The sequence below is a fragment of the Bombina bombina genome, chromosome 7, assembly GCF_027579735.1.
Source record: "Bombina bombina isolate aBomBom1 chromosome 7, aBomBom1.pri, whole genome shotgun sequence".
NCBI classification, from domain to species: Eukaryota; Metazoa; Chordata; class Amphibia; order Anura; family Bombinatoridae; genus Bombina; species Bombina bombina.
Genome location: NC_069505.1, coordinates 381,241,610 through 381,254,139, shown reverse-complemented (window position 1 = coordinate 381,254,139; position 12,530 = coordinate 381,241,610). Strand labels below are relative to the sequence as shown.

At 39.5% G+C, this 12,530-nt stretch overlaps 1 protein-coding gene across 5 annotated transcripts in view; it reads right to left on the bottom strand.

Annotated features, from left to right (window-relative positions):
- The window catches only part of LOC128666479 (RAF proto-oncogene serine/threonine-protein kinase), a 530,187-nt gene that overhangs the window by 75,860 nt on the left and 441,797 nt on the right, over positions 1–12,530 (bottom strand). For all 5 annotated transcript variants that reach the window (XM_053721101.1, XM_053721099.1, XM_053721102.1 and 2 more), the window contains one exon: positions 7,240–7,286. In XM_053721101.1, the coding sequence (XP_053577076.1) occupies positions 7,240–7,286 (47 nt within the window). The remainder of the gene's footprint in view (positions 1–7,239; positions 7,287–12,530) is intronic.

Below are 12,530 nucleotides of genomic sequence, written 5' to 3'. Positions count from 1 at the left end.
GGGAGGGAAGGGAGGAGCTATTTAACAGCTCTGCTGTGGTGCTCTTTGCCTCCTCCTGCTGACCAGGAGGTGAATATCCCATTAGTAATTAAGATGATCCCAGACCAAGATAAATTCCCAGACCAAATGATGTAGTTCAACTGAGTTGTTAATTTGGGTGATATAAGCCTACATAGGTTTAAGATAGTTTAAGATATCAACTATTATTGACCACGTAGGAGAGGTTTGCTGCAATAAATTCCGAGCCAGGGTCAATTTAACCGCCAAAAATAGGTAGATATTTTTTTTGTAGAACTGGTAAAATTGTAGGAAAGATATGAAACAGTCCCGCTTCAGCAGAAATAGTTATAGGGATGTGTTCAGTGGAACAATTGCTAAATACTTGATGCCACAATGGGCACATTTTTGGGCATGTCCAACAAATATGGAGAGGAATTCCCAGATCATCACATTCTCTCCAGCATCCTGGTGAATTAGTAGGGAAGATTTTAAAGAGTCTCACAGGGGTTAAATGCCATTGTAATAGTAAGCCACACTAAATTTAAAGAGACAGAAACTAAAATGAAAAGTGCCTTAAAACTGCTATATAGAATGTGTGCGGTTTATAAATGAACAAACTTATGGCAAAACAAGCACAATGGCAAGGATTTTTCGAGGAATAACTTTCTACCACCCAGAGGATTGGCAGATAAATGCGCATTTCACCTGGGGAGGGCTGGGTATCACATAAGAAGAAGCACACTGTAGACCAGGGACTGGCCGAAAATTAAACTTTTTACCTGGGAGGCTTGTGACATTTCCACACTGGGAAAAACATAATTTATGTAAGAACTTACCTGATAAATTCATTTCTTTCATATTAACAAGAGTCCATGAGCTAGTGACGTATGGGATATACATTCCTACCAGGAGGGGCAAAGTTTCCCAAACCTTAAAATGCCTATAAATACACCCCTCACCACACCCACAAATCAGTTTAACGAATAGCCAAGAAGTGGGGTGATAAGAAAAAGTGCGAAGCATATAAAATAAGGAATTGGAATAATTGTGCTTTATACAAAAAAATCATAACCACCACAAAAAAGGGTGGGCCTCATGGACTCTTGTTAATATGAAAGAAATGAATTTATCAGGTAAGTTCTTACATAAATTATGTTTTCTTTCATGTAATTAACAAGAGTCCATGAGCTAGTGACGTATGGGATAATGACTACCCAAGATGTGGATCTTTCCACACAAGAGTCACTAGAGAGGGAGGGATAAAATAAAGACAGCCAATTCCTGCTGAAAATAATCCACACCCAAAATAAAGTTTAACAAAAAACATAAGCAGAAGATTCAAACTGAAACCGCTGCCTGAAGAACTTTTCTACCAAAAACTGCTTCAGAAGAAGAAAATACATCAAAATGGTAGAATTTAGTAAAAGTATGCAAAGAAGACCAAGTTGCTGCTTTGCAGATCTGGTCAACCGAAGCTTCATTCCTAAACGCCCAGGAAGTAGATACTGACCTAGTAGAATGAGCTGTAATTCTTTGAGGCGGAGTTTTACCCGACTCAACATAGGCAAGATGAATTAAAGATTTCAACCAAGATGCCAAAGAAATGGCAGAAGCTTTCTGGCCTTTCCTAGAACCGGAAAAGATAACAAATAGACTAGAAGTCTTACGGAAAGATTTCGTAGCTTCAACATAATATTTCAAAGCTCTAACAACATCCAAAGAATGCAATGATTTCTCCTTAGAATTCTTAGGATTAGGACATAATGAAGGAACCACAATTTCTCTACTAATGTTGTTGGAATTCACAACTTTAGGTAAAAATTCAAAAGAAGTTCGCAACACCGCCTTATCCTGATGAAAAATCAGAAAAGGAGACTCACATGAAAGAGCAGATAATTCAGAAACTCTTCTAGCAGAAGAGATAGCCAAAAGGAACAAAACTTTCCAAGAAAGTAATTTAATGTCCAATGAATGCATAGGTTCAAACGGAGGAGCTTGAAGAGCTCCCAGAACCAAATTCAAACTCCAAGGAGGAGAAATTGACTTAATGACAGGTTTTATACGAACCAAAGCTTGTACAAAACAATGAATATCAGGAAGAATAGCAATCTTTCTGTGAAAAAGAACAGAAAGAGCAGAGATTTGTCCTTTCAAAGAACTTGCGGACAAACCCTTATCTAAACCATCCTGAAGAAATTGTAAAATTCTCGGTATTCTAAAAGAATGCCAAGAAAAATGATGAGAAAGACACCAAGAAATATAAGTCTTCCAGACTCTATAATATATCTCTCGAGATACAGATTTACGAGCCTGTAACATAGTATTAATCACGGAGTCAGAGAAACCTCTATGACCAAGAATCAAGCGTTCAATCTCCATACCTTTAAATTTAAGGATTTCAGATCCGGATGGAAAAAAGGACCTTGTGACAGAAGGTCTGGTCTTAACGGAAGAGTCCATGGCTGGCAAGATGCCATCCGGACAAGATCCGCATACCAAAACCTGTGAGGCCATGCCGGAGCTATTAGCAGAACAAACGAGCATTCCCTCAGAATCTTGGAGATTACTCTTGGAAGAAGAACTAGAGGCGGAAAGATATAGGCAGGATGATACTTCCAAGGAAGTGATAATGCATCCACTGCCTCCGCCTGAGGATCCCGGGATCTGGACAGATACCTGGGAAGTTTCTTGTTTAGATGAGAGGCCATCAGATCTATCTCTGGGAGCCCCCACAATTGAACAATCTGAAGAAATACCTCTGGGTGAAGAGACCATTCGCCCGGATGCAACGTTTGGCGACTGAGATAATCCGCTTCCCAATTGTCTACACCTGGGATATGAACCGCAGAGATTAGACAGGAGCTGGATTCCGCCCAAACCAAAATTCGAGATACTTCTTTCATAGCCAGAGGACTGTGAGTCCCTCCTTGATGATTGATGTATGCCACAGTTGTGACATTGTCTGTCTGAAAACAAATGAACGATTCTCTCTTCAGAAGAGGCCAAAACTGAAGAGCTCTGAAAATTGCACGGAGTTCCAAAATATTGATCGGAAATCTCACCTCCTGAGATTCCCAAACTCCTTGTGCCGTCAGAGATCCCCACACAGCTCCCCAACCTGTGAGACTTGCATCTGTTGAAATTACAGTCCAGGTCGGAAGAACAAAAGAAGCCCCCTGAATTAAACGATTGTGATCTGTCCACCACGTTAGAGAGTGTCGAACAATCGGTTTTAAAGATATTAATTGAGATATCTTCGTGTAATCCCTGCACCATTGGTTCAGCATACAGAGCTGAAGAGGTCGCATGTGAAAACGAGCAAAGGGGATCGCGTCCGATGCAGCAGTCATAAGAGCTAGAATTTCCATGCATAAGGCTACCGAAGGGAATGATTGTGACTGAAGGTTTCGACAAGCTGTAAACAATTTTAGACGTCTCTTGTCTGTTAAAGACAGAGTCATGGACACTGAATCTATCTGGAAACCCAGAAAGGTTACCCTTGTTTGAGGAATCAAAGAACTTTTTAGTAAATTGATCCTCCAACCATGATCTTGAAGAAACAACACAAGTCGATTCGTATGAGACTCTGCTAAATGTAAAGACGGAGCAAGTACCAAGATATCGTCCAAATAAGGAAATACCACAATACCCTGTTCTCTGATTACAGACAGAAGGGCACCGAGAATCTTTGTGAAAATTCTTGGAGCTGTAGCAAGGCCAAACGGTAGAGCCACAAATTGGTAATGCTTGTCTAGAAAAGAGAATCTCAGGAACTGATAATGATCTGGATGAATCGGAATATGCAGATATGCATCCTGTAAATCTATTGTGGACATATAATTCCCTTGCTGAACAAAAGGCAATATAGTCCTTACAGTTACCATCTTGAACGTTGGTATCCTTACATAGCGATTCAATAATTTTAGATCCAGAACTGGTCTGAAGGAATTCTCCTTCTTTGGTACAATGAAGAGATTTGAATAAAACCCCATCCCCTGTTCCGGAACTGGAACTGGCATAATTACTCCAGCCAACTCTAGATCTGAAACACAATTCAGAAATGCTTGAGCTTTCACTGGATTTACTGGGACATGGGAAAGAAAAAATCTCTTTGCAGGAGGTCTCATCTTGAAACCAATTCTGTACCCTTCTGAAACAATGTTCTGAATCCAAAGATTGTGAACAGAATTGATCCAAATTTCTTTGAAAAAACGTAACCTGCCCCCTACCAGCGGAACTGGAATGAGGGCCGTACCTTCATGTGAACTTAGAAGCAGGCTTTGCCTTTCTAGCAGGCTTGGATTTATTCCAGACTGGAGATGGTTTCCAAACTGAAACTGCTCCTGAGGACGAAGGATCAGGCTTTTGTTCTTTGTTGAAACGAAAGGATCGAAAACGATTGTTAGCCCTGTTTTTACCTTTAGACTTTTTATCCTGTGGTAAAAAAGTTCCTTTCCCACCAGTAACAGTTGAAATAATAGAATCCAACTGAGAACCAAATAATTTGTTTCCCTGGAAAGAAATGGAAAGTAGAGTTGATTTAGAAGCCATATCAGCATTCCAAGTCTTAAGCCATAAAGCTCTTCTGGCTAAGATAGCCAGAGACATAAATCTAACATCAACTCTAATAATATCAAAAATGGCATCACAGATGAAATTATTAGCATGCTGGAGAAGAATAATAATATCATGAGAATCACGATTTGTTACTTGTTGCGCTAGAGTTTCCAACCAAAAAGTTGAAGCTGCAGCAACATCAGCCAATGATATAGCAGGTCTAAGAAGATTACCTGAACATAGATAAGCTTTTCTTAGAAAAGATTCAATTTTTCTATCTAAAGGATCCTTAAACGAGGTACCATCTGATGTAGGAATGGTAGTACGTTTAGCAAGGGTAGAAATAGCCCCATCAACTTTAGGGATTTTGTCCCAAAATTCTAACCTGTCAGGCGGAACAGGATATAATTGCTTAAAACGTTTAGAAGGAGTAAATGAATTACCCAATCTATCCCATTCCTTAGCAATTACTGCAGAAATAGCATTAGGAACAGGAAAGACTTCGGAAATAACCGCAGGAGCTTTAAAAACCTTATCTAAACGTATAGAATTAGTATCAAGAGGACTAGAATCCTCTATTTCTAAAGCAATTAGTACTTCTTTAAGTAAAGAGCGAATAAATTCCATCTTAAATAAATATGAAGATTTATCAGCATCAATCTCTGAGACAGAATCCTCTGAACCAGAAGAGTCCAAAGAATCAGAATGATGGTGTTCATTTAAAAATTCATCTGTAGAAAGAGAAGATTTAAAAGACTTTTTACGTTTACTAGAAGGAGAAATAACAGACAAAGCCTTCTTTATGGATTCAGAAACAAAATCTCTTATGTTATCAGGAACATTCTGCACCTTAGATGTTGAGGGAACTGCAACAGGCAATGGTACATCACTAAAGGAAATATTATCTGCATTAACAAGTTTGTCATGACATTTAATACAAACAACAGCTGGAGGAATAGCTACCAAAAGTTTACAGCAGATACACTTAGCTTTGGTAGATCCAGCAGGCAGAGGTTTTCCTGTAGTATCTTCTGGCTCAGATGCAACGTGAGACATCTTGCAATATGTAAGAGAAAAAACAACATATAAAGCAAAATAGATCAAATTCCTTATAAGACAGTTTCAGGAATGGGAAAAAAATGCCAAACATCAAGCTTCTAGCAACCAGAAGCAAATGAAAAATGAGACTGAAATAATGTGGAGACAAAAAGCGACGCCCATATTTTTTGGCGCCAAAAAAGACGCCCACATTATTTGGCGCCTAAATGCTTTTTGCGCCAAAAATGACGCAACATCCGGAACGCCGACATTTTTGGCGCAAAATAACGTCAAAAAATGACGCAACTTCCGGCGACACGTATGACGCCGGAAACGGAAATGAATTTTTGCGCCAAAAAAGTCCGCGCCAAAAATGACGCAATAAAATGAAGCATTTTCAGCCCCCGCGAGCCTAACAGCCCACAGGGAAAAAGTCAAATTTTTGAGGTAAGAAAAAATATGATAATTAAAGCATAATCCCAAATATGAAACTGACTGTCTGGAAATAAGGAAAGTTGAACATTCTGAGTCAAGGCAAATAAATGTTTGAATACATATATTTAGAACTTTATAAATAAAGTGCCCAACCATAGCTTAGAGTGTCACAGAAAATAAGACTTACTTACCCCAGGACACTCATCTACATGTTTGTAGAAAGCCAAACCAGTACTGAAACGAGAATCAGTAGAGGAAATGGTAAATATAAGAGTATATCGTCGATCTGAAAAGGGAGGTAAGAGATGAATCTCTACGACCGATAACAGAGAACCTTATGAAATAGACCCCGTAGAAGGAGATCACTGCATTCAATAGGCAATACTCTCCTCACATCCCTCTGACATTCACTGCACGCTGAGAGGAAAACCGGGCTCCAACTTGCTGCGGAGCGCATATCAACGTAGAATCTAGCACAAACTTACTTCACCACCTCCCTTGGAGGCAAAGTTTGTAAAAACTGATTTGTGGGTGTGGTGAGGGGTGTATTTATAGGCATTTTAAGGTTTGGGAAACTTTGCCCCTCCTGGTAGGAATGTATATCCCATACGTCACTAGCTCATGGACTCTTGTTAATTACATGAAAGAAAGATTTTTCACTGTCTTGCTGAAAGCTCCTAGTCTAACACTCTAATCGTAAAGAGAAGCCCTTTCAAGCAATGAGTAGATCAGCATCTCAGAAATCGCTACACTCCATCTTGAAGGGAAAAAATAATGAGGATTCAGAGGGAGGGATTTAAAGCTCTGATATGTTAGGGTGTTTTTGCCTCATCCTAATGGACTGGAAGTTAATTTCCAACACGTGCTTTCTTGTGTTCTCTCGTGTGTAACAAAAGTTTAATTTCAATCAACCTTGTAATCAGAGGTCACAAAGCTTTGTAAAGTTATGTAGAGTGTCAGTTACTGTAGCTAAGATTGAAATTATATTTTACATATACATATTATTGGTTATTTGTACAGCGCCAACAGATTCTGCAGCACTAACAAACATACATACACTTAATTATTATTATTGGTTATTTGTACAGTGCCAACAGATTCCGCAGCGCACATACATACATATACACCCCCCCCCCTTAACAGCCAAACATGCATTGATGTCATCTTGACATGCTTCTGCTCACAGGCTGGTCAGCTATAAAAGGATACTATTTGACTTCATGTCTCTGTGGATAATATTTTTAGCATGTAAATAGCTGCAAGAAAAAAAAAGGAACAAAGATAATATTAACAAGTATTGCAGCCAAACAACTTAAGAAGAGAGGCTGTGCAAATGTGCTTTACATTTTCCAAAAGTTATTTGAAAACATATTTGTGTATAAATTAAAAAGGTAAATACTAAATAGTCTTATGCAAATTCTCATCAATACATAACAAAACAGATCTATAAATACATTACTATACATTTCTTTACCAAGTACTAACACATAAAAAAAGAAAAAAAAGACTGACACATACTTTGAAGTTTAATTTTCTAAATTATTAGCAAACATTCATATTTCGTAATCCTTACTAACCAGTGAGGAACTTTAAAGATAACAGTGCGCAACAAAAAAGTTTAACTTTAATGCCAATATAGTAAGATATGATGATATTTATTTTGCAATTATAAAATATCCTGTTTGACAAGGCTAAGCAGTAGTTGTCAAGCAAGAATATCAAGAAATATCTTCATACGAGGAAATAAAGATTATGACAACTGAAACCAACACCGTCAGACCTGACCTATAATATTTTTTAATGCTTGCTATTAAGACCTCATACTAATGAATATAAGAATTTTATGAACATAAATACAAGCATCACAAACGCTTGCCATTAAACATAAAACATTTAAAACCATATAACAGTAGTAAAAACAAAAACAGACCCTTCTGTACGTGGTTAAACACACAAAAAAATTAAATCAATAAATTGCAAAAAATATCATGATGATTGGAACCAGATATGGGTATGTCCTTTTTAGTTTGGGGGAAATAAAGAACTTTTTCTATTAGTGATATACTTAAAAATATATTCCAGGTGAGGCCCAAAACTATTACTTTAAAGGGACCTGAAACATAAAAATTGTATTTAACCCCTTAAGGACCACACTAAAATGACCACACAAATTTATAAATAGCAATAAATTGGAAAGTTTCTTGAAATGTATGCTCTAAATCATGAAAGAAATGTTTTGGGTTTTATGTCCCTTTAAAAGAAAAAGTATATAGTACACAATAAGATCTTTTATCAACAGCCTAGTCCATAAAGTTCCATGGACATGAAGAAGAAATGTTCGTAGTGATCTAACTCTATATTTACATAGTTGTCACATATTTAAAAAATGCCAATTCTAACAGCTATAATGTATCCAAGATCTACGCAATAAATGCAAGGTTAACAATCTTGTCAAAATGCAAGCCACGCATGCAGTAGAAATTACTGTCTTCAATTAACGCCATCAATTTGAAAAATAAAAAGGACTATAAAATAACACCCTGAATTTTAAATGAACAGTAAAATGTTGTTTTAGTTTTTGACAAATTTAAAAATGTACTCCAGTTTTCTGACTTCCTGTATCATGTGACAGCTGTCGGCCAATCACAGACTCATATGTATGCACTAAACTATTGCACATGATCAGTAGTAGCTGGTGCCTCAGAAAAGTGTGCATAAAAACACTAAGCATGATTTGATAATGAAAGTAAAATAGAAAGTCCCTTAAAACTACAAGCTCTTTCTGAATCATGAAAGTTTCATTTTGACTTTACTGTCCCTTTTAAGAATCTTAGTTTTGACAGCTCTTAAAAAAGGGAAAATAAACCCCTTGTAATTACAAAACATTTCTAATGTCTTGCTATGGAATAAAGCAAAGAAATGGGGAACAGCAGCCAAAACAACTAGGCACAAGAGTAAGGAGTCGGCTACCCCTCCGTATAAGCAAATCTTGAAAAGTGACTCCAGCCTTGGCAGGTTTCATAAAAAGAAAATTTATGCTTACCTGATAAATTTATTTATTTCCGGATATGGTGAGTCCACAATGTCATTAATTACTAGTGGGAATATCACTCCTGGCCAGCAGGAGACGGCAAAGAGAACCCAAGCAAAGCTGTTAAGTCACTCCCCTACCCACAATCACCAGTCATTCGACCGAAGGAAAATGGAAAAAAGGAACACAAAGGTGTAGAGGTGCCTGAGGTTTAGACACAAAATAACACTTAGAGATTTAAGGGAGGGGTTGTGAACTCACCATATCCGGAAAGAAATACATTTATAAGGTAAGCATACATTTTCTTTTCTTTCCTAAGATATGTCCACAACGTCATCAATTACTAGTGGGAACCAATACCCAAGCTAGAGGACACAGATGACTAGGGAGGGAAAACAAGACAGGTATACCTAAACAGAAGGCACCACCGCTTGAAGAACCTTTCTCCCAAAAGAGGCCTTAGCCGAGGCAAAAGTATCAAATTTGGAAAATTTGGAAAAAGTATGCAGAAATGACCAAGTTGCACAGCCTTGCAAATCTGATCCACAGAAGCTTCATTTTTGAAAGCCCTCGTGGAATGAGCAGTAATCCTCTCAGGAGGCTGCTGACCAGCAGTCTCATAAGCAAAACGAATAATACTTATCAACCAGAGAGAGAAAGAGAAGTAGCTTTCTGACCTTTACGCTTTCCAGAGAAATAAACAAACTAACAAACAGGGCAGAAGACTGGCAAAAACCCTTAGTCGCCTGAAGATAAAATTTTAGAGCATGCACAACATCCAAGTTGTGCAGCAAACGCTCCTTATGAGGAGGATTAGGACATAGCGAAGGAACAACAATTTCCTGATTAATATTTCTACCTGAAACCACTTTAGGAAGAAAACCCAACTTAGTACGAAGAACCGCCTTATCAGCATGAAAAATAATATAAGGTGAATCAAACTGCAAGGCCAAGAGTTCAGAGATTCTCCGAGCAGAAGAAATCCTTCCTCAGAGACAGCCTTCAAGGTGGAAGAGATGACATCTTCACTAGATCTGCATACCAGATCCTGCAAAGCCACGCAGGAGCTATTAGAATGACTGACGCCCTGTCCTGTTTGATACGAGCAATGACTTGTGGAAGAAAAACAAACAGAGGAAACTGATATGCCAGACTAAAATCTCAAGGGACCGCCAGAGCATCTATCAGGGCGGCCTGCGGATCACATGATCTTGAACCGTACCTTGGAAGCGTTATGCCGAGATGCCATCAGATCCAACTCGGGCATCCCCATTTGAGGGTTAACCTGGAGAACACCTCCGGATAGAGAGCCCATTCCCACGGATGAAATGTCTGTCTGCTCAGACAGTCCGCTTCCCAGGTGTCCACACCTGGAATGTGGATGGCAGAGAGACAGCAATTGTGAGCTTCCTCCCACTGAACAATCCGAGTCACCTCCTTCATGGCTAAGGAACTCAGAGTTCCTCCCTGGTGGTTGATGTAAGCCACTGAGGTGATATTGTCCGACTGGAACCTGATAAATTGGGCTAAGGACAACTGAGGCCAAGCCATCAGAGCATTGTAAATCACTCTCAATGCCAATATATTTATGGGGAGAGTAGACTCCTCCAGAGTCCATAGTTCCTGCGCCTTTAACAAGTCCCAGACTGCTCCCCAACCCAGCAGGCTGGCATCCGTGGTTACAATCACCCAGGAAGGTATCCGGAAACAGGTTCCCCCGAGACAGATGCTCCTGAGAAAGCCACCACAGGAGAGAGTCTCTTGTCGACTGATCTAGATCTATTCTTTGAGACAGATCCAAATGGTCCCCGTTCCACTGCCTGAGTATGCATAACTGCAGAGCTCTCAAATGGAAATGAGCAAAGAGAATGATGTCCATGGAAGCGACCATTAGACCAATTACCTCCATACATTGAGCCACTGATGGCCGAACAGCAGACTGCAGAGAGGCAAGATGAGAGAATTTTGGATCTTCTGACCTCTGTCAGAAACATTTTCATAGATAGGGAATCTATTATGATCCCTAAGAAAACCACCCTTGTAACTGGAACAAGGGAACTCTTTTCCAGATTCACTTTCCATCCGTGGGAACGTAGAAAAAAAAGAAAAGGTCTCTGTATGAGAGTTTGTTTGTTGAAAAGATGGCACCTGAACCAATATGTCGCCCCGGTATGGCGCCGCTGCAATTCCCCAAGACCTTATTACTGCCAAGAGAGCCCCCAGAACCTTTGAGAAAATTATGGAAGCTGTGGCAAGACCAAATGGAAGAGCCACAAATTGAAAATGTTTGTCTAGAAAGGCGAATCTCAGGAACCTGTGATGATCCCTGTGAATGGGAACATGAAGATACACATCCTTCAGGTCTATGGTTGTCATGAACTGACCCCTCTTGTACCAAGGGAAGAATGGACCGAATGGTCTCAATTTTGAAAGTTATTGAGACACTTTAGGTCTAGAATGGGGCGAAAAGTTACTTCTCTTTTTGGAACCACAAATAGATTTGAATAGAATCCCAGGTCCTGCTCCCTTACAGGAACTGGAACTATCACCCCCAGGGAGGAAAGATTTAAGAATGCCTCTCTTTATCTGGTCTGCTGATAATCTTGAGAGGTGAAACCTGCCCCTGGGAGGAAAGGTTTTGAATTCTATTTTATAACCCTGAGATACTATGTCCACAGCCCAGGGATCTGGGACATCTCGTATCCAAGCTTGAGAAAACAGAGAAAGTCTGCCCTCCAACTTGATCCGATCCCGGATCAGGGGACAACCCCTTCATGCTGATTTAGACTCGGCTGCGGGCTTCTTCGATTGCTTCCCCTTATTCCAAGACGGATTGGGCTTCCAAGAGGGCTTGGACTGTTCCTGTTTGGAAGAGAGAGGAAGGCTTTCCTTTAAAGACGTGAAAGCAACGAAAATTACTGACGTCCTTTAAGTCTAATCTTCCCGTCTTGTGGAAGAAAAGACCCTTTTTCCACCTGTAATATCAGAAATTATTCTGCCAGACCGGGTCCAAACAATGTTTTAACCATGTAAGGAAGCGCCAGAAGCTTGGACATGGAAGAAACATCAGCTGATCAAGATTTTAGCCACAACACCCAGCAGGCTAGCACAGTGAAGCCATATATCTTAGCTCCCAGTTTAATAACTTGCATGGTAGCATCAGAAATAAATGAATTGGTTAGTTTAAGAGTCTTAATCCTGTCTTGGATCTCCTACAAAGGAGTCTCAACCTGAAGAGAAATCAGACAAGGCGTTGAACCAATAGAAAGCCGCACTCGACACAGTGGCAATACAAACTGCAGGTTGCCATTGAAGACCCTGATGAACATACATCTTCTTTAAATAAGCCTCCATCTTTTTATCCATTGGATCCTTAAAAGAGCAACTATCCTCTATAGGGATTGTAGTCCTCTTAGCCAGAGTAGAAACAGCCCCTTCTACCTTAGGCACCGTGCACCAAGAATCTTTA